The sequence below is a fragment of the Chlamydomonas reinhardtii genome, chromosome 3 (genome assembly GCF_000002595.2).
Source record: "Chlamydomonas reinhardtii strain CC-503 cw92 mt+ chromosome 3, whole genome shotgun sequence".
NCBI classification, from domain to species: domain Eukaryota; kingdom Viridiplantae; phylum Chlorophyta; class Chlorophyceae; order Chlamydomonadales; family Chlamydomonadaceae; genus Chlamydomonas; species Chlamydomonas reinhardtii.
This window is the reverse complement of record NC_057006.1, coordinates 2710061-2730575: the sequence shown is the minus strand read 5'-3', so window position 1 is coordinate 2730575 and position 20515 is coordinate 2710061. Positions and strand designations below refer to the sequence as shown.

Below are 20515 nucleotides of genomic sequence, written 5' to 3'. Positions count from 1 at the left end.
CCTGACCTGCCTGACCCTTGCCTGATCGAGCGTTGCTCATTAGCACAGGTGCGCACCGCAGCACCACTGCGCCCACCCAGGTGCGGATACGCACATCTGCCTCACCTAGCACAGCTGCCCGTGCCGGTACTACGGTACTCAAGCTGGCATGAAGTCTGCACATGATGGGCTGAAAGCAAGCGGCTGAAGTGCTGAACGTCCACAGTTACACTGGTAGGCAGAATGTTGCCCATGCCGTGCATGGTACAACTCCATGAGCAAGCATCCATATCGGCAACTCAATCCCCTCCAGCGCCGCAGCGCGTTTCCACGTCTCCACTGTGTTCAGCTGAGTGCTAGGCCACCCACAGGGTGCCCGCAGCCCCTGCTAACGGAACATTTCCCCCTGGCCTCAGGTCCTCAGCTAGTCATCAGCACCCGCTCGTGGTTACTAATGACAGGCAGCCATCAAGTCCTTACATGCAGGGCGGTCTTAGGCTGGCCACTACAAGAAGCACTTCAACAATCAGCAATGCCCAACCCTGTCCAGTGTCTGAGGTCTCTGCCCAGCCCTGTCGCACTCCGACAACCCCTGCATTGCGTCCTTGCCCCCATCAGCATCGAGCCGTGGCGTTGTCGGCACAAGGCCGTGGCCACCGAGCCAACCCCGGCTACAACTGCAGCGTGTGCATACACGCGTCTTCCACCGCCGCACCAACGTATCTATCCCTCCTCGAGTCGCTTCAGCACCTAACACTACTTCCAGGGTCCCCAGCTGCGCTGCCAACGTGTCAAGCGAAGTTAGGTTTGGCCGTAACCCCTTCCAAGCATGCGAAGGGATAGGGCACATTCGCCTCAACGCTCCTTCCACAGCAGCTCCTCAATGCCGTACAACGCCAGCTCCTGCACAGGCGACAGGCCGCAAGTTCTAGGTGTGTGGAAGAGCTGCCCATCAAGACATCCATTTCCTAACAAGAACCCTGCACCTAGGGCCCAGGGCGCACGGCCATCGGTATCGCCAGATAAGCCCGCAGACGCGTGCGCAACCACACCCACTGCTGTGCTGCCCCAGGTGGGCAGCCCCGTTTAAGCGGCGTTCTGTTGTCCCAGAAGCAGCCGCAAAGGCGGACTCTGTCATCCAGCAATCCTCCTCAACCCAGGTCCATGCCATGCCGGTGACTGACCCTGGTTTACCTGCTGTACCCTCTAGCTAGCTTGCGTCCATGGCAACCTTTCACTTATTACTACCATCGACCGCAATCCCGTTCCCCACCCGCCAACCTGCAGGGAGTCGTTCACGTCGCCGAAGTCTTGCAGCTGAGCCGCCTTGCCCATGCGGCCCGCCCACTGCTCCGCCTGCTCCAATGACACCTGCAGCGCACGGAGGCATGTGCTTTGAGCCTAGTGGCTCTAGGAGACCTTCTAGTACGGTACCCTTCGACAGCACCACCTACTACTGCCTTGGGCACGGTCACAACTCTTGTTACACGGAAAGCTGTTCGCTGGACAGGGCACGACCGTCCTCACACCTGCGGCTGTATTCCAGCCAGCGCAGCACGTCCCCACATGTACGTTAGCCATGCCGTGCAGAACGCAATTTCTGCGGCCGCCGCGGCCGGCAGGGGCACAACGGGCTCCAGTGGCAGGTAGGACCCCCTCGCGGGATCGTCCAGGTCGTCAAGCTGCAACCAGACCAGCATTTACGACCGTCATTATAAGGATGCCATGCTTCCAATTGTGCCCCTACCCGGCATCAGGATACCTCGCAGCTGGGTCACCTCCAGTTTTGTGCGAAACCGGAGTGCGTGTGGAATGCCCCCGCTGAACCAGCTCTTACCGCGTCTAGGGACAGGATGGCCGGCTGCATCGCCTCCTCCTGCGCAACTTGAGCAAGTGCCCCTCGGCACTGCGACGGAACCTGCAACGCCTCCAGCCTCCGACTCGCTCGCTCCAGCTCAACGATATCGGCCACGCAGGCGCGCGTCCGCGACGTAGGTAGCCCATCTGGGCTGCATTATAATTAAAGAAAGGGAAATACAGCAAGGATCTGACAAGGTAAGGCGGCTGATAGCACAGCTGGACTGGACAGCTGCAGCACTCAGATGACAGCATCGCTACCGTCGACCGCCGCTCGTTTAATAGCCCTCTGGTCTGCGTTCCGATAGTTTCACTGTATAAACAAAACAAACTAAGACCCTTATACACCACTTTAACCTCCTTGCTGTGACTGTTTTACTGGCTGGTTCCAAGACCCCAAACTTTGCCAGGCTTCCTGTGGACGCCACTTTCGCTATTGCTTGCAAGCTTTTGACACCGTGATAACGTAGCCATGGAGGTCGGGTCGCCTCGCTCGCCCACCGCCCAGTTCTCGGTGTCCCATTTCTGCGACCCAGCAACTGCCTCCGGATATGTGTGCCCAAGCGCGCCCCGCAAACCAGCCTACCGGTAAGCTTATTAATGCACGTACTGGGAGTCGCAGGCGCAGGTTTTCCGTTGGGCGGATGTTTGCGACCCAACTCACAAGCGCCCTGGAATCTCCCAACGCAGGCGAGAGCAAGTGTCCGGCAACTTTGACACGGCTGTAAGATGCGCGAGGTGAGAGGCACTAAATTGAGGGTTTGGCCTCGCACCCGAACTTGACGCGAGCCTCGATGAAACGCCCAGTTTTGCTAACTACTGCATCCATACACTTTCGCAGGGACATGCTCGACTCGTTCTCGGATGAGGAACGGCGAACAGCACTACGGCACCTTCCTCGCCATGCCCTGGAGGGTAAGCGCGTTAGGCCCTCCCAATGGCACCAGGCCTGTCCACTTGCAAGCTATCGACCTAGCTACCGCACGACTGCTCAAAGCCTCCGCCTAACAAGCGCCAACTTCCCCGCCACCCTCTATACCCACAGGCGTCTTCCTGTCCTTCTGCCACTACCAGGCTGGCTCGCAACTTGGGCTAGAGTTCGCAGAGCTGCTGGCGGTGGCACCCACGCTGGAGCAGCAGCTGCTTGACCACGTACAAGCCGTCTGCCCCAACATCACGTGGGAGGCCTGGGCCGCGGAGGTGCAGATGGCGGTGGCAGACCCTTGCCGCGCCCAGCAGCTGGCAGAGCGGATCATGTCGGAGGGCTTCCCCTCGCGCCGGCTGCTCTTCTGAGCCAAGCACTACGGCGGAGCAGCAACCACCTTGCTGCTCCGCCGCCACAGTCTACCATTTGGCTAGCTGGCTCGCTTCAGGAGACGACGACCATTCGTACATACCTCGACACCCTTCCCTCGCCAGCGCACGTGCGCGGCGCCAGGCCGTGCAGGCGGGGAGAGAGGACCGCTGTGGCTCATCCGAAGGATGGCCCGGCGTAGCACAGCACCGCACAGCGGAGCCCCGTACCACACGGTGCAGTAGCCACGGAGGCCCGCAACGCGACGGCACCTGGCTCCATTGACAGCCTTGCCACACGCACGGCCAAGGCTCCACCCGCAACGCCATACTCGCAGCCTCATGGCATGCGCGTTGCGGAGGTCCCTGAGCCAAGCTGCATACACACCGCATCTGTCGTTCTGACTACATTGACTGGGGCGGCCAGCGCCCACATCCCAGCTGCTCATCAGCCAACCAGCGTGACTATTCGACCATGACTTCGACAACACGCAGCTTCTTACGTTGTTCTCAGCATGACTGAGCGGACCGCTAACTAGCATGTACTGCCTTCACTACCTTGGCCAGCACCCTGACGATGACCCAACCAAGCTGGCCCACGCCCTGGAGGGGGAGCTAGATCTATTTCTATTTCGCCTACGAGTACTCGGCTCCCGCCCACCTGGCTATTCGGCACAACCGAATAGCCATTCTTGTTTTCGCTGTTGTTGGGTTGGGTTTGGGAGTCCAAGTAACGCGGCCTCTCGTTGGCCGAAATGCCACGCCTGCGGGATGTGTTCTGTGAGAGTTTCGCTGTCTTAGACTGCTAAATGCGCTATTATTGCTACGTCAATGGCACGGCGCCGGAGCCCTGGGCTCAGTCGCACGCTGGGCTCCTGTGTACCGGACCGTAAGCCATATAACTGTGCTCGTCGTATGTTACCGCTGGAGTGTTGCGTTTGCGTGTCTACATTTTGTGAGGGTGCGCTTTGCTGCGGGTACTCCCTTTGTATGTGGGGTTTGTGCTACTGCTAATGACACACATCGACGAGGCTTCAGGGATGGGGAGGCTACATGGATGCGACATGCACGCCACTTGCCTGTCTGTTGTTGCCGGCGCGGCTGCATCTGCCGCTGCTTGTTGTTGGCTGGTGGTGCCAGGGCCCTGCGGGCAAACGCGCGTACGCAATGATGTCAACTTGTGTTTATGTTTTTGCAGAACTGTCCCAATGCCCATTGAACATGGAAAGTCCGAAAGGTGACGCGGCCTTGTGAGGCCACTATGATTGCCCGCATGCCAGAATTCCCTGTGTAAATCTATCGTCTCTTCATTGTACCAGGCACGTGCGCAAAGTGCTTGGGGGCGAGATTGCGCAGTCAGGTCATACCAAAGCACCACAGCCCCGCCCTTGCATCCGCCCCCTGCACGCATGAGTGCTAAAGCCAGCAAACCGTCCTCGCAGCCCACCGCCTGACCCACCTGCGTGTACTCCCGCAACCGGCGGGCCACGTCAGCCGCGCATCGGTGCAGCACCTCCTCTGGCGGCGCGGTGCTGCCCCAGCGCTCCGCCTGCGCCACCGCCAGCTCCGGCAGCACGCCTAGGTCGCGGGCTAGGGCCTGTGGGCGCCATGAGAGAAGGACTCATGCACTCACACACGGCAGTGGACTCATGCAGCGCAACACCCTTGCCAACACGCGCAACACGCTTGCCAAGTAGTCGTGCACCAGACCAGCAGAACCTCCTGGCCCGCCACGCGTGACTTACATAGTAATGTGCTAGCCATATGGTGCGGAGGGCCGCCTCCTGCACCTCCTCCGTGGTGAGCAGCAGGTCCTCACTGCTGATGGTCGTGGTGTTGGCAAGAAGCCTGGCGGACACATTTAGTAGGGTGTGTTGAACGGCCGTGTTGGTGTGTGGGCTTGCAACGCTTCAAATACTGCGACACGTAATTTGTATATGACAGACACATTTTCATGTGTACGCCTTGCGCGGGGTGGGCGTGTGCACACGCGGGGGGAATCAGCCGCACAGCCTCGTCGAAATGTGCAAGCGCTGGTGGCCCCAGTCACGATTTTCCCCGCCCCACATGCCCAATGCATATGTTAGGTCATGACACAAGCTCCCAACAAGTAGGAAGGCCACGAACTTGCGAAAGGCCGGGCTCACCGGCCGATGGCGGGAACGCTCAGGAGAACTCTCCCCAGCTGCTCCGATAACGCATTACATTGTTGACGTAATGTTGAATTCTCCCGGTCCGCCTAAAGGGATCAGGGCGTCGTGCAAATGGGTGCACTGCGTGTTGCAGCGTGTCCCAGTTTGGGCTCTCACCGTCGACGCTTTCGCCAGGCTCGGCTTCATGCTAGACGTGATGCATGTCGCTTGTTAAATTTTGTTATGTATCCGAATCCTCAAGCAAGCGCGCAAGCTCAAGTTCGGAACCGGCTCAGGACTCCATGCGTTTGAGTGCATATTACAGCTAGCACATAATACGCATAAGCATGACAGTGCCACTGCTGTGGTGCAGGCTGAACGGAACGTGAGCTCGAAATTCGACGTCGGGGACTCTCATTGCACATTGCGAGGCAGGGTTTGGGCTAGCTCTGGTCACCTTGATTCGGTTCTTAACTTTCCATCCCATTGATAACGATGCAGCAGCAATGAGCAGCTACCTGAAACTCACGACGGTGCAGGTGGTGCAAAGCGTCGACTTCGAGGAACTTGGCAAGACGCTGGAATGGCTTGTGCAGCGCGTGCAGGAGCTTCCGCAGCCTGGCAGTGAGGTAAATCAGGACATATTCAACATGATTGCTTGCCCGCGCGGAGGCAGACCGGGCTGGTTTGTAAGCAGTAAATGTGACGGTTTATGCGCAGCAGTCGCAGTCACCTGCCCAATGTCGATGCAATCGCAGACCAAGACGATAGCAGATTCTCTGCTTCAAGATCAAATTGACCAGTTACGCAGGGAGAACCAGGGGCTGAAGGATTCTGTTGCCCTGCTCCAAGCCAAGCAGGTTGGTCGAGATTGATTCGATAAATGGGCATGACGTAATGGTTGCGTTCATCACAGCCGGACAGACCTCGAAGGGAAGGCTCCGAGCGAAGGGAAGCCGCGCTCACAGTGCGGTCGAAGGCCGGGTGCACCCACTAACCCCGGCAGTGAACTTGTCAGCCTGCGTTGAGGCGGGTGCACTCATCGACATTTCCCTGTAAGACTCCGCCGTTATGCACAAGCGACACGCACTGTAACGATAAGGCCGATCAATTTAAGCGGGGGGGCGCCGCTGCAGTCGCTCACCACTGCGCTCGACCCGGCATGTACCCTGCCTTGCTCACAGGATGACCTGGATTCGCGCCTGGACACGAAGCAGGACCGCGACCAGGCAGCCGCTGATGCGGGGACGGGGCCTGGAAGCGCGGCAGAGCAAGCCGCCGCGCTAGGGGAGCTGGACAAGCGGCTGGGGCAGCTGGAGGAGCGGGTGGCGGGGCAGGCGGCGGCCTCGCCCGCCGCCGCCACCAGCGCGGCAGCAGCTGCCTCCGGCCATGAGGCCTCAGCGGCGGCGGCAGAGGCGGCGCCGTCTGACGTGGCGGCCCAGCTAAAGGAGCTGCAGCAGGGGCAGAAGGCACTGGCGGCGTCGGTGAGCGCGCTGCAGTCAGAGCTGCAGTCAGAGCTGGACACCAAGGCCAGCTGGGCCGCGATGGAGGACAAGGTCAACAGGTGGGTGCGGCGAGGACTGGAGGGACTGCTGTGAGCCCAGTACGACCGGGCCAGGTTGTTGTGCAGCGTTGCTAGTGCTGGTGGCGGCTCGACGCGAGTTGCACGCACAGCCTGGGCACACTGAGTCCGTTGGGCACACATCGAACCCCAACCCAACACCCGACCCCATCACATGTCAGGTCGGAGCTGGACGCGCTGCTGAAGGCGGGCGTCAGCCCCGCCGCAGCCGCAGGCGGCGATGCTGCGTCGGCTGCTCCCGCCCTTGCGGTGGGCGCCGACGGCCTCGTGGACAGCGGCGCGCTGGTGGAGGCGGTGAACCGGGCGGCGGCGGACGTGGCGGCGGTGCGGGGCCAGGTGGCGGTGATGGCGGACCGGCTGGGCGGCAAGGTGAGGAATCGCGGTGGGCATGGACACGTGACCGACAGGGTCGTTGACGAGGCAACATGCACATAATGTGGTCTGGGCTCTGGAGAGCAGCATGGTGAAGTGACATGCTTGGCGCTTGCTTCTGCAGGCGGAGCGGGCCGCCGTGGACGACCTTGCAGCGAAGCTGGGAGCTGTCAAGGCAGCGGCGGTAGCTGCCCCGGCAGTTGGCTCGGCAGTCGCCACCGCACCCTCCGCCTCAGCGCACGCAGCGGCGGCAGGCGAGCCTGCTGCCAGTGCCTCGGCGCTTAGCAGCCTCGCCCAGTAAGTGGTGCGCCAGCGTGCCAGCCTTCCCTAGAATCCAGGACCCGGTTGATACCGCTGCCCTGACCGCGGCCGCTTTCGGCATCAACGAAATGCTGTTGCTTACGCCTGTGCGCCCACCTCTGTCCTTCCTCGCACAGGCGCGTTGGCGAGCTGGAGGCGCGAGTGGCTGCAGGCGCCGCGGCCTCTCCCTCGCCGGCGGCGGCAGCGGCGGAGACTGCCGCTGCGGCGGCGGCATCGGAGAAGGCGGTGGACTCCATTGGCCACCTGTCTGACGTGCAGCCGCTGCTGAAGGAGCTGTACGGCAAGGTGGACGGCAAGGCCGACAGGGCCATGCTGGGCGACGCGCTGCGGAAGCTGCAGGACCTAGCGGCGGCGCTGGAGGGCAAGGCGGACGCCGGCGCAGTGCACGACCTGCAGGCCCGCATAGCGGCGCTGCCCGCCGGTGCGCCTGCGGCTGCGGCTGCCGCAGCCGGCGCTGCCTCGGGCGACGGCAAGCAGCAGCAGGAGCAGCAGTGGGTGGTTTCGCACGAGGTGAAGGCGGGTGATGGCGACAGCGACCTGGCAGCGGGGCTGGAGGAGCTGAGGGGCCGCGTGGCGGCGTTGGCGGCGCAGGTGGCAGCGCTGAAGGGCTCGCGGCCGCCGTCGGCGGCGGAGGAGAAGGCGGCGGCCGCCAACGGGCACGTGGTGCCGCCGCTGCCCGCGCAACTGAGGTCATCGTCTGTGTCGGAGGGCCACGACCTGGCCAGTGTGCAGGTGGGTGGGTCAGGCCGCTACCAACTGCGGAGTGGATATGTGGTTGGGAGGGCAGGGCACGTAGCTTGCGGGCAGCTGGCGGCTAAAAGCAGGGTAGGGAGCTTGGGACTGGGCTGCGATCGGGCACAAACCTGCGTGCCATCTGTCTTGAACACTCACTCCTCAGCCTCCTCCTCCTCTCTGAACCCGTTTCCCCACAGGCGGCGCTGTCCTCGCTGCACGGGCAGCTGGGTGAGCTGTCGACGCGGCTGGCGGGCAAGGCGGACGGGCGCGACGTGGCGGCGCTGGAGCTGGCGCTCAACGCCAAGGCCGACCTGGACGAGCTGGCGGAGCTGAGGCTGGCGCTGGGCGGCAAGGCGGACGGCGGCGCGCTGGAGCAGCTGCAGGTGCGTGCGCGCGTGGAGGGCCTGTGGAGCCCGGTGGAGCCCGGTGGACACTGTGGGGCGTGTGGGTTCGAGGGCAGGTGGTGTGGCGTGCAGTGTGTTGTGTTTTGCGGGGTAGCGGAGCCTAGGAGGCTGGTGCTGGTGGCTGCGTGGGCGCGGTGTGGATGGTGCGGTGTTGTGGCCATGGACCTATGGCACATGACGGCGTAACTCATCAAGCCGTTGGTCCTCGGGCTTGCAGGTGGCTGTGGCGGGCAAGCCCGACCAGGCGGCTCTGGATGAGGTGAAGCTCATGGCGGCCACGGCGCTGGACGCGGCGGGCAGTGCGGCGCCGGCGGCCGGCGGCGAGGGCGGCGAGGGCAAGCCCGCGGCGGGCGGCTTCAGCAACCTGCTGGACTCGGTCAAGGTGGGGATCGCAGTTTCGCTATTGGATCAGCACGCGCTAATAAATGCCTATAAGCCTTGGTACAGTACAGCTGTGCAGCGGAGCGGCGGCAGAAAGCTGACACCCTCTTTCTGGTAATCCTCTTGAACAACACAGGGCATGGTTGCGGACCGCGCCACCAAGGCCGAGCTGGCGGCGCTGCAGTCGCAGCTGGGCGGCAAGGCCTCGGCGGAGGAGCTGGCGGCGGTGCGCGCGGCGCTGGACGACAAGGCCTCAGCCGCCGAGCTGGCGGCGCTGGGCTCCGCTGCGGGCCACGCCGGCCGCGGCGCTAACAGCGAGGAGATCGCCTCGCTGGACGCGCGCATGGGCGACGTGTTCGCGGAAATTGCAAAGATCCGGGCGGACCTGGCGGCGCTGCCGCCTGCGGATGCGCTGGCAGCGGCCACCGTCGGAGGCGCCGGCGCCGGCGGCTTCCTGTCAGCCAGGGAGGGCACGCCGAACACCGGCGCCGACGGCGCGGCGGCGGGCGGCGGCGCGCTGGCGCGGATGGTGTCGGCGCTGAATCGGGAGGTGGGCAGTCTGAAGGAGGGGCTGGACACGGTGGCGCACGCCGCCAACGTGCTGGCGGTGGGGCTGGACGTCGCCACGCGCGGCGGCGGCGCGGGCGGCGTGCAGGGACGCTACAGCGAGTCGGGCGGCGTGGGCGGCGGCAAGGAGGACCGCTCGCCGCGCGGTGGCTACGAGCGGCTGCTCAAGCTGATGGGCAGCGGCGAGTACCGCATGAAGATGGACGCCTTCGACCCCGCCGCTCTGCAACAGATGGTGGGTGGCATGCTGGGTGGGAGGCGCGCGACGCGCGTGCACGTTCGTAACCAAAAGCACTCACCGTCAGAGAGACCGTGCACACGCTGCAGTGCTTGACGCCCCCGCCCATACCATCTCCTCCTTCCAATCCCTCACCTCGCAACCCACCTAATCAACATTCCCTTTCCTCGGCCACAGGCCCAGAAGCTGGCCTATCTGGAGGCGACGCTCAAGAGCCCCGCCATGGGCCGCATTGGGGCGGGCGGCGGCGCGGGCGGGCTGCCGGACATGGGCATCAAGGACCTGGAACGCCAGGTCAAGCGCCTGGCCACGGATGTGCGGCTGCTGCGGGTGAGTTGTAACCACGTGCTGGTTGCGGCTCTTGGGATTGTCGCACCCGTTGCAGTCCTGTCCCGGGCACAGTCAACAGAGCAACTGGGCAAGGCAGTCCTTGCTGGTCCTGAACACGCGTGTTCGCGCCCGCTGCCCAACCGCACAGGACAAGCTGATGGACGGCTCGGGTGGCGGCGGCGGCGGCGGCGGCGGCGGCACGGGGCGCATGATGGCGCCCGGCGACCACGCCATGCTGGCGGCGCGGCCCATCACCGGCTACCGCTGCATGGCCTGCGACCGGCCGCTGGACCAGTTGGACGTGTTGCCTGGGCCACACATACCCACACAGCAGCTGCCCATCCGCGTGCCGGCCGCCACTGATGTGTCCACGCGCGGCCAGGCCGCGCGCAGCAGCGCGCGCCCGGGCGCCGGGCCGGACCCGCTGAGCCCGCAGTCATCGACGCAGAAGCTGCAATACAACACCGATCCGAACGTGCGCGGCGTGCAGAACTGGTGAGGGAGGACACGGGTGCGGGTTGGGGGTGCGGGTGCGAGAGGACTGCGTGCGCTCCACACACGGTACGCCTGCAGGTCGCACTACTGAGCGACTGAGCGACTACAGCTCGGCGTGGAGCCGTGCGGCACCAGGGTATTCCTGGCTGGCATTCTGAACGTCGTCTCTGGCCCTTCGTGTTGTGCTCGTATGCGCAGGTACAAGGACGCGACAGGCATGGCGGCTGAGGCGCTGCCGCCGCAGCACGTGGGGCCACACCTGCCGCCCGGCGGCTGGCGGCCCAGCAACCCCGGCATGGGCAAGCTGACCGGCACGCCCAGCCTACCAACCCTCAACAACGCGCCCAAGGCGCGGTCACCGGTGAGCAGACATGTCCTGCCACACTGGCCTGTGTAAAATGCCCTGCGTGCATGCGCGTCGGCCCCTGGCCGGCCTCACGACGCTGCGCTGAGGCACTGTGCTGACGCACTTGGCTAATCCCTTTCTTGTTGTACTTGTCCCGTGCGCACAGGTCGCGTCGGAGGCGCTAGACCGGGTGCAGGCGGCGACGCCCATCATGGAGGGACAGGCCAACACGTCATTGCCACAAATTTCTTGATGAGGGGATGACTTGCGGCGCGACAGGCAGGGATATGTCGTCGCGGCAGAGGCAGAAAGGTCCTCTGTTCCACTTCACAATTTACACAGTACCGTAATCATTGGCACTGGTCTTGACCAGCACGTGCATACTGGCACGTGCAACGGCCGCGTGCATCGTCCCCGTAAGGTACCGCTTGTGCATGTCGATCCAAATTCATTGAGCAGGAGTCGATCACCGGACAGGAGTCAAATGCATGCGTGTGTGTGCGTGTGTATGCGTGCGTGCGCGCGTATGTGGCTACAAGATGGTGCGCACGATCTTTGCGTGCCTTCCTGCCTCGCGGAAACCGCCCGGGCCAGGGTGATACATAGCTGGCCCGGCAGCTGAGACGCTGTTTGTGCTTTGGGGTAGCATACGAGAACAATGTCGGCCTGTGGTTTGACTATGAGAGATTTCAGCCCAAGTGGATGGTTGAAAATCGCAGACACTGTTGGCGGACCCTGGGACAGCTCAAAGATATGTTCGAATTCGGTATACCTGCAGGCAAGAGGCCTGATTCATGTAGCCCAAGCTGACCGCTAGTCTGGAAGCATGTGTAAGCCCTTGGGCGGTTAAGTAAAGATCTGCAACCCATGTGACCATATCGTTGATCACGTACCCTGCGCCCGACATCACAGTCAGCAACACAAGGTCACTCTTGCCAAAACAGCAATGCAAAGTAAGGCTCTCGTCGGGTGCCGGCAAATGTGCACACTTATAAGCTATGCCAGAGACCGTGCCCTCAACTGCTCAGGTTCATCCTCTGCCCTTCCGCCATGCATGCAGATCACGATTTAAAATTTACACCCAGGTAGTGACTAGGCGGCCCTCGGCGGCAAGGGTAGCACTTCACCCATGTGCGCTACATAGAGAACATGTCATTCCGCATTCCGGCATTGTTGCGGTTGCCGCTCATGTTCCCCTGCATAGCAGGAGGCATGCCCAGCAGCTTGCGCAGACCGGGGTCGCCGCCTCCACCTCCACCGCCGCCGAGGCCGAAAGAGTTGCCACTGCCGGGCCGCCGCAGCCCGGTGCCAAGCAAGCCCCCAGGGCTGTTAGGGTCCATGGAGCCACCCAAGAACCTGCGGGATTTTAAAACGCACAGCTTGGGTGCACTTTCTGTTCATCCCTGCGATCTGGGTACAGTTGCAAGGTGTTTTGCTACGCAAACGCTTGCACGAGCCAAATGACGCGTGCTTACCCGCCACCGCCGCCGCTGCTGCCGGGCCCCTGCTGCACTCGGTAGCCACCCGTAATGCCCTGCACACGCCCGCTGGTCGGCATCACCGCCTGCTGCAGGGCGTTGCCAAAGTTGGCGTTGTTGGGCGGGCTCTGCAAGTTGGCAAACACCTGCGTCCGCTGCACCGTCGTCACCTGCGAGGCATTGTCAACCCGCCGTCAGGTTTCAACGCAATTCCCAGCAGACAACAGGCACGCTGCACGCCATCTCGCCACGTGCAGCGCCAGGAAGGTAAGTGAACAAGCCATGTGAGGATGCTCCCCCAGGACATACCATTTGAGGCATGCCCTGCTGCGCCATGGGAGACATCGAGCGTGTGAGCCCGTGGCCAGTGCCGCCCAGCATGCCGCCGCCACCGTTCTTGCCGCCGCCGCCGCCCCGCAGGTTCTCGTTCTCCTGTTGCAACCGCTTCAACGCCTCCTGTAGTTTACGGGCTTGCCTGCGGAAACCGCAAAAGTGAAGCAGGTTGTAAGCGGCAAGTGAGTAAAACGTCAGAGGACCCTTTCACCCGCGCCACTGGGCCCACCGGAAGCCGAACTGAGCCTTCCGCCTTGTCAGGTGACAAGGCTATGCCCACGCAACCGGCTTACATGGATTTCTGTGCGTATTTGGCCTGCAGCTCCTGGTTGTCCTGGCTCATCTGCTGGTTGATGCGCATTGCGTCCTCGTACTTGCGCTTGGCCTGCAGGAGGCAGGGCCGCAAGCTGGGTGTCAAAGCCCCTTCGCTGAGTGTGCCCGCACTCGGATGTCACGGTCATGCATACCGTAACCATGTTCCGTACAAGCCCTACAGCCTCAGGCCCTGCCAAACGCATCCTGCACCAGACCTGCATGTAGCCGTTGTGCACCTCCTCCTGCAATCACAAGAGGTGACTGCTTAATCACAAGACAATTTCGCGTTGTGAGGATCGGCCCGCGACCTCAAGCCTGATGACGTGCATGGCACAAGCAAGTACTGCCCCAACCAGCGTGGCGCACGTCCTACCAGCTTCTTGCGGCACGCCTCATTGGTTTTGCTGATCTTCTTCGTCAGGCTGGATTCTCGAAGCTCCGCCTGCCAACGCAAAGCACAAAACGCATGCAGGAGCTTGTTCGCTGTTGCTATCCCCCACCTCCATTGTTGGGCGTGCCACGACCCATCCATCAGGCACGTGTCAACGCCCACGACGTGTGTGCGCTGGGGGTAGCAGGAATGCAGCGACCCCTGCGCAGTTTCACCCTTAATGAAGCCCTCACCTGCAGCTGCTGTTGAGAGATGTAGAACTGCACCGATGATAGCGCTGCCGCTAGCGCCGTGTCGGGAGCCTGGCCACAGAGTATGAGCTGCAGAACACGAAGCGGGACGCGTCAACGCCAACCCAGAACAGCGCCCATGGGTCGGCTTACGACCAACCTGGCACGCGGACGCGTCCTGCAGGGAGTTGATGACTTTGACGGTGCTGCGCGTGAACCAGCAGTCGGGTCAGCACGAGTCGCAGCGCAAATTCCAGGCCACCACGCCGGATTCCTGTTCACCTTTTGGTGATGACGCTCTCGCAGATCGGGCAGGCTGAGTCGCTCTCCACAATTTGTTGAGCGCACTTAAGGCCTGCGGTAGGCAAGCGGTGAGCGAGCCCGAGCAAGTCCATTCTGCATGTTGGGGCGCGCCGACGCCCTCCTTACAGTATAAGTGTTGGCAGCTGGTCACCACGGATTTGCCCTCCAGCTCTGACCAACAGGCGTTGCATTTCAGCATCTCGCGCGAGGCCCTGAACCTAACATGCAGCTGCGTGAAATAGCGTCAAGAAAGGCTTCTGGGTCAGTTGCTGTGGTGAAGGTATCTCCTTGAGCTATGAAAGTATGGACCAAGGTGATTACAGACTGTGCAGCGGCTTGGGGAGAGGCCTGCTTGCACCGGCTGTCAACTTGCGCGAAGGCGCAGCATGACGCAGCACATGAAGGTTTCTTTCTCGGCGCCCCAAGCCCTCAAGCATGTACGTGTATTGTGTCCACACCTATTACTGCATGCTTGTATGCTGCAACATGGCGACTGTCAGCAGTCCGCGCTCACAGAGCTTTTGCGGCCTCTGATGGCACCGACAGTCTTGCCTTGCACTTTGCTCTCCAGGCTGCGCTGCTCTACGTAAAAGTTTGTCATTTGCGCTGAGAACGTGTTGGTGCTCGGGCCCAGACCGGTCACGTTTGCAGGGCGGAGTCCCCCTCAGGTCGGGCCCCTTCCCCGTCGCATGCAAAGCTACGCGGGTAGCCGGACCGGTGCATGGAGCCAACTAGCAAAGTGCTTCAGATAGCTTGAAGGTTGGTGGCAACAGTTGCTTCACCGATGTGGGTCGGGTGCTCATGGCCTGGGCAGGGCGCACAACCTGTGACATACGCCAACACGGAACTGGCACATGTTTGTGATTGCGTGCTGCCTGTCCTGGCCATGCTTCTGTTAAAGTTGCTTTCGAGGTGCTACGAGCGTAAGCGAGCTTTGACAGACGGCGGTTCGGCCTGATGGCAGCAGCCAAGCGTGGAGCGTGCATCGTAAGGCAAAGCCTCGGCCTGAACGTGGACGTGGCGGAGCTGACGATGCTGGGCTACAACTACCGCTGCGGCGCTAATTTGGAGCCGGTAGGCGCTTCGCTGAGAACAGGAGAGGGTGGCGACAGGGAATAGTGAGCAGGGCGGCAAGGAGCAGTGAGCTGTGTGGCAACGAGGGGTCTGTAATTGACACGCGTGGCCGCGCTTCCTGCTGGCCACACCGCCGCAGGACATCCTGGTCACCTTCCAGGGACGCCCTCACGCCTTCCTGCTGCTGGACGAGCGGCGAAGCGGCGGTGCTAAGCCCAGCGTCGCAGAGAGGTAGGACTGGGTTTGCCGCAGGCATTGCTCCAAGCCTATAATGCTCCCACAGTACACTGGACGCTGACTGGTGGCATTGCCGGGCCCATGCACAGGGCACTGCAGCTGCATAACAGCTTTAAGCAGTCCGTCTTCTTGGCCGCTCCCGCAAGCTATGGTCACGCCTTCACATCCCATCACAGTTCACAGTAAGTACACCTCACAAGGCATTCAGGCGCTCGCGCTATGCACCCAGCGCTTTCGTGTAGGGCTAGCCGCACACCCAGCAAACGCCGCCTGCGGACTCAGCTTCGGCATGCCCCCTGCACGTGCTTCAGGTTGCCTGCTTTGACGGTGGTGACCTTCACCGACGCGGACGACGCCGTCGCGGCCATTGTGAGATTCGTGGACCAGCTCAACAGCGGCTGCAGCGGCCTGGGCGGGCGCCTGGAAGCGGCGGACATCGAGGCCCAGGTGGATGGGTGGGAAGGGCAAGTTGGGCCGTGGCTGTTTACTTGGCCACGTTAAGGTGGAGGGCTGGAGGCGTGGATCCTGTGTTACCGTTCGCCCGCTCACATGCTCGCAACGTTTGCCGTTGGTATGAATGTTGCAGCGCCAGGCGGTGGCGGTGGAGGACCTCAGCCTGGAGTCGACGCTGCTTGCCAGCGCTGCGATGGACGGGAGCAGAGATACTGTAGGCAGCGCATGAGCACTTGGGGCCAAGCACCATCGAAATCAACAAATTGCAAGGGGTTTAGCGCGCTTGTCCAGGAGGAGAGTTCGGTTTGGAGTGGTATGGCATTGTCGGGGCCACGGTGGTGACGTAGCGGGTGGCACGGCATGCCTGGTGCATTGTGGCGTCGAGCGAGGGCTTTTGGACCCAGTTGCTGAGCGTAATTCGGCTACTTTCACCTAGTATAATTTCATTAGGCAATAGCCATGAACATCACTGCCCCTACTCGCCTGGATTCCCGTCCCGTCGCGAGCGCTCGCAGCAGCGCTCGCTCGGTGGCCCCTCGCGTTGCTAGCCGCAAGTCTACTGTTCGCATTGCTGCTGTTGCTGCGCCTGAGCGCCCGATTACCGACTACCAGCGCCCGGACGCAAATGGTCGCTATGGCCAGTTCGGCGGCAAGTACGTGCCTGAGACCCTGATCCCTGCCCTGGAGCAGCTGGAGAAGGACTACAACGAGGCGATTGCGGACCCTGCGTTTAAGGTGTGGAAGTGGTTGAGACCTCTGCATTGTGGCACTTGGGCGGCCAGGCGCGATGCCACAAAATGACGGGTGTTTGCTGAGATTCGGGAATTTGGGCGGCATCTGAGCTGCTCTTGGCTCGCGCGCAGGCGGAGATGGAGGCTATCCTGAAGGACTACGTGGGTCGCGAGACGCCCCTTTACCACGCCGAGCGCCTGTCGGCGCACTACAAGACGTAAGTTTGAGCTCGTTCGGCTTCAAGGATCTGCGCGAAAGCCAACACGGGGAAAGCGTGCATTCCAAGCGTAATCGGCCTGTGTGAAGCGCGTGCATTAGCGCTGAACCTTATGCTGGGATGCTGCTATCTCGTGGCAGAGGAGTTGGGGGAGTCGATGCGTCTGGCGAGGGGTAGGCGCAGCGGGACGGCGGGAAGCGCTCCCGCGGGGGTTGCCGGAGTGGGTGGCTGTCGGGGCCGCCGCTGTGGCCACGCCGCCCGGTTGAGTGCCGCACTTCACAGCGCTCCTCTCCCACGCTCACGAGCACCATGTGCTGTGCCGTGTTGAAAACCTTCATCCCTCTCTCCCGCACCACTCCTCGGCCTCCCGCAGCGCGGACGGCGGCCACGCTGAGATTTACCTAAAGCGTGAGGACCTGAACCACACTGGCGCGCATAAGATCAACAACTCGCTGGGCCAGGCCCTGCTGTGCAAGCGCCTGAACAAGCAGCGCATCATTGCGGAGACCGGTGCCGGCCAGCACGGTGTGGCCACGGTGGGTGGCGTGGCGCGTGCTTGGGCGTGAAGCGTGAAGTGGGACCACGCCAGTTGGGCGGCGCCGCGGCGGGGAGCAGATCAGCGCAGCGGGGCGAGCAGGTTGCCTGCGGTGCGGTGCTGATGTCACTTGCCACAACAAGGTGCATGAGTGTCCCCACTCAGTTGGTTACGTTATGCCGTAGTTGATTGTCATATCTCCGAAGCGGGGAGCTGCCGATTGGTCTCCTGATGCTTCTGAGAGGCCACACGCGCTTACATCCGCAATCGCTCCCGCCCTTTCGCAGGCCACCATCTGCGCCCGCCTGGGCCTGAAGTGCATTGTGTACATGGGCGCTAAGGACATGGAGCGCCAGGCGCTGAACGTGTTCCGCATGCGCCTGTGCGGTGCGGAGGTGAGGGGCAGGAGCTGGACGGAGGGCCGGCGCTGGGTGGCGCTTCAGTGGCGTGCTTCGGGAGGGATTTCGGGAAGCGGGGTGCGCGCGCGCATGGGCTTGCTATCGGCGGCAGGGCTGTGAGCCGGGGGGGCCTGTCAGGTTCCCAAGTGACCAGACGAGAAGGCTATTCCACCCGGGGAACACGATGCCAAGGCGGCTGTGAGGGCGAACCGTTCATCGCCCAAGCCGTTTGACAGTCACTTGCGGTCTTGCAGCGCCGTTTCTCACCTGCCCAGCCCCTGTATCCAACGTCTGCGCCGCCGCACCGCTGCGCCCGCAGGTCCGCCCCGTGCACAGCGGCACCGCCACGCTGAAGGATGCCACCAGCGAGGCCATCCGCGACTGGGTCACCAACGTGGAGACCACCCACTACATCCTGGGGTCGGCCGCTGGCCCCCACCCCTACCCCATGATGGTGCGTGCGGCCTGCAGCGGTCGAGCGGCGGGGCCAGGCGGGGGGCGGGGTGGTTGGGCGGTGCGCGGTCGCAGGAGGACCGGGTGCCTGCTTGAGGGCAACTGCTCAAGGGACGATGGAACTGGTGGTCGTGGTCGCAAACGTAGTGCCACACCATTGGCGGAGAAGCGGCTGACCACCGGAAGGACTTCAAAGGACTGAGGTTGCCGGTTGCCGAATGAGGCCGCAAGGCAGTGCGCGAGGACCGTATCCGACCCACGCGTTTGGCGCTCGTGCGCGTGTGTGATGATGCTGTGCGCGCCACAGGTGCGCGAGTTCCAGTCTGTCATCGGCCGCGAGACCAAGGTGCAGGCGCAGGAGAAGTGGGGCGGCCTGCCCGACATCGTGATGGCGTGCGTGGGCGGCGGCTCCAACGCCATCGGCATCTTCAACGAGTTCATCAACGACACCTCGGTAAGAGAGGCAGCGATAGCGGCTGGCGGCTAGCGGTTGGGTGAGATGTGGGGGGTGGCCTGTGATGTTGCGCTGGCCAGCTGGGTGCGCCAGGCGCCAAGACGTTTGTTGGTGTGATGGTCGTGGACGTGGTCGTGGCGATAAGATAGTTGCTGAGAGCATGAGGACAAGACGCGCGGGCATGGTGGTTGTGAGGACTGTTGAGCGGCGCCGTTCTGCGGGATGTTGACGCTTGCCTTCCCTACCGGTCCTCAGGTCCGCCTGATCGGCGTGGAGGCCGGCGGTGAGGGCGTCAACACCACCAAGCACGCCGCCACGCTGACCATGGGCACGCCCGGCGTGCTGCACGGCAGCTACAGCTACCTGCTGCAGGACGATGACGGCCAGATCATTGACCCCCACTCCATCAGCGCCGGGTGAGCCTACCGGTAGCAAGGCTGCGTTTTCGGCTGGACGCGGGCTGCTTGAACGGATTGGGGCGAGGGGCTGAGTCCGGAGGACGGAGGCTGCGTGGTCGGGATACACCGCGGCCGGACTGCAATCTGGAGTTTGCGGGCGCGTGAAGGGGCCAGCCAACGCGACACCTTCGCCCACCTCCTGTGTGACCGCGTTTTTTAATGTGTGTTAGAAAACACGAGGAATGGTAACGCAAAACATGCGTGCGTGAATGTGTGTGTATTGTGTGTGCCTCCACCCCCTCAGCCTGGACTACCCCGGCATTGGCCCCGAGCACTCGTTCCTCAAGGACGTGAAGCGCGCAGAGTACTACGCCGTCACGGACGCCGAGGCGCTGGAGGGCTTCCAGCTGCTCAGCAAGTGCGTGAAGGAACGGGAGGGGCCACGTGGGGTTTGGGAGAGAGGGTCCTGTCACCGGGGTTGGGAGGGTAACGGGAAGCTGGATGGGCGTTTGTGATGGCATCAGTGCTCAAGTACACAATGCACTTCAGTCCCAGGCGGGCGCAGATGGTGGCCTGTGGCAAGGCGGGAGATGGGGTCGTCCGCGGAGGGGGCCGGCTGTGATTGGCGGGCCTGTCCCGGGAGGAGGGGTGGCGTCGGTGCGCGTGAGCACGCGTGTACGCCGGGAGGGGCCTGGCATGAGCCAGGCCTCCCGCTTGGCTAGGCGGTTGGACCGCCAACCCGATCACTCAATGGCACCGTCGCTCACCTGCTTTTGCCACCATCACTGCTCCCGGCCTGCAGGTTGGAAGGCATTATCCCCGCGCTGGAGACCAGCCACGCCATCGCCTACCTGGAGAAGCTGATCCCCACGCTCAAGTCAGGAACCCGCGTGGTCATTAACTGCTCGGGCCGCGGCGACAAGGACGTCAACAACGCCATGAAGTACATCAACCCTTAAACGACCAGCACTGTGCTTTGACAGACAAGCTCACGCGTGTCGTGGCGGCGGTATCGGCGCTGTGGATGGGCCCGGGTTTACTGGCTGCGACGCAGCAGCTAGCCGGCCTGCAGCGCGAAGGAGCGTAGTGTGTACGGCGCGGCTGGATTTTGAAGACGAGGAGCGAAGGGGCTGATAGTTGGCGCAAGGGTGCTGCCGCGGCGTGCGCAGCGCTGCGTTCCAGTGGCCCAGTGATTGAAAGGGGAGCGTACGTGACTATGACTTGGGCGTGGGACGAGGCCCGGTTGGGGCTGAGGCGGATTATGAGTTCGCGTGTGGGAGCGGGAGTGACTGCAGGTTTGTTTGAGAGCAGAGCGAAGGGCCGCCTTGGTCGCAGTGTGCACTGGGCGTGCTTTGGTGAGACCGGGGCCGAAGGGAGATGGTTGCAGTACTCACTTTGTTGCTACCAATCGCATGTTGTAATAATAATGTTTATCCAAATCATTCCTCAAGCCAATCAGATAGCAGCCGGCCACCCTCGCGA

The 20515-nt window shown here is 62.6% G+C and overlaps 6 protein-coding genes across 10 annotated transcripts; 4 read left to right on the top strand and 2 right to left on the bottom strand.

Moving 5' to 3' along the window:
• Positions 1-193: 193 nt before the first annotated feature.
• On the bottom strand, positions 194-5558 carry CHLRE_03g161578v5 (uncharacterized protein). 4 transcript variants are annotated; one of them, XM_043060706.1, is made up of 9 exons: positions 5439-5558; positions 5277-5368; positions 4875-4977; positions 4589-4726; positions 4209-4273; positions 1817-1988; positions 1509-1661; positions 1261-1350; positions 194-882 (listed from the first exon to the last, which is right to left on the bottom strand). In XM_043060706.1, the coding sequence occupies exons 1-9, from the start codon at positions 5466-5468 to the stop codon at positions 835-837; spliced, it is 891 nt and encodes a 296-aa protein (XP_042925839.1). In that variant the 5' UTR covers positions 5469-5558; the 3' UTR covers positions 194-834. The 4 variants fall into 4 exon arrangements, with proteins under 4 accessions (XP_042925839.1, XP_042925840.1, XP_042925838.1 ...); XM_043060707.1 differs by lacking the exons at positions 194-882; positions 1261-1350; positions 1509-1661; positions 1817-1988 and adding an exon at positions 4027-4075; XM_043060708.1 differs by lacking the exons at positions 194-882; positions 1261-1350; positions 1509-1661; positions 1817-1988; positions 4209-4273 and adding an exon at positions 4437-4530.
• CHLRE_03g161606v5 (uncharacterized protein) lies at positions 2099-4435 on the top strand. 2 transcript variants are annotated; one of them, XM_043060710.1, is made up of 4 exons: positions 2099-2424; positions 2527-2574; positions 2678-2751; positions 2882-4435. In XM_043060710.1, exons 3-4 carry the CDS (start codon positions 2682-2684, stop codon positions 3127-3129), a joined length of 318 nt encoding a protein of 105 aa, XP_042925835.1. In that variant the 5' UTR covers positions 2099-2424; positions 2527-2574; positions 2678-2681; the 3' UTR covers positions 3130-4435. The 2 variants fall into 2 exon arrangements, with proteins under 2 accessions (XP_042925835.1, XP_042925836.1); XM_043060711.1 differs by having other exon boundaries at positions 2882-4024.
• Positions 5559-5658: 100 nt separating the features above from the next.
• Positions 5659-11924, top strand: CHLRE_03g161550v5 (uncharacterized protein). Its single transcript, XM_001703343.3, has 13 exons — positions 5659-5890; positions 6020-6121; positions 6446-6825; positions 7005-7212; positions 7340-7512; positions 7653-8268; positions 8469-8654; positions 8893-9057; positions 9193-9858; positions 10039-10191; positions 10340-10686; positions 10885-11047; positions 11199-11924. Exons 1-13 carry the CDS (start codon positions 5768-5770, stop codon positions 11283-11285), a joined length of 3369 nt encoding a protein of 1122 aa, XP_001703395.1. The 5' UTR covers positions 5659-5767; the 3' UTR covers positions 11286-11924.
• Positions 11925-11951: 27 nt separating this feature from the next.
• On the bottom strand, positions 11952-14418 carry CHLRE_03g161500v5 (uncharacterized protein). The gene is made up of 10 exons (XM_043060705.1): positions 14209-14418; positions 14062-14134; positions 13940-13985; positions 13783-13869; positions 13532-13600; positions 13374-13400; positions 13137-13228; positions 12820-12985; positions 12508-12680; positions 11952-12388 (listed from the first exon to the last, which is right to left on the bottom strand). Exons 1-10 carry the CDS (start codon positions 14279-14281, stop codon positions 12169-12171), a joined length of 1026 nt encoding a protein of 341 aa, XP_042925834.1. The 5' UTR covers positions 14282-14418; the 3' UTR covers positions 11952-12168.
• Positions 14419-14538: 120 nt separating this feature from the next.
• Positions 14539-16204, top strand: CHLRE_03g161450v5 (uncharacterized protein). Its single transcript, XM_001703344.2, has 6 exons — positions 14539-14841; positions 14984-15156; positions 15296-15387; positions 15483-15575; positions 15705-15840; positions 15980-16204. The coding sequence occupies exons 2-6, from the start codon at positions 15040-15042 to the stop codon at positions 16073-16075; spliced, it is 534 nt and encodes a 177-aa protein (XP_001703396.1). The 5' UTR covers positions 14539-14841; positions 14984-15039; the 3' UTR covers positions 16076-16204.
• Positions 16205-16268: 64 nt separating this feature from the next.
• Positions 16269-20466, top strand: CHLRE_03g161400v5 (uncharacterized protein). The gene is made up of 9 exons (XM_001703345.2): positions 16269-16581; positions 16710-16795; positions 17169-17331; positions 17618-17725; positions 18048-18182; positions 18489-18635; positions 18891-19051; positions 19338-19451; positions 19836-20466. The coding sequence occupies exons 1-9, from the start codon at positions 16306-16308 to the stop codon at positions 19990-19992; spliced, it is 1347 nt and encodes a 448-aa protein (XP_001703397.1). The 5' UTR covers positions 16269-16305; the 3' UTR covers positions 19993-20466.
• Positions 20467-20515: the final 49 nt, after the last annotated feature.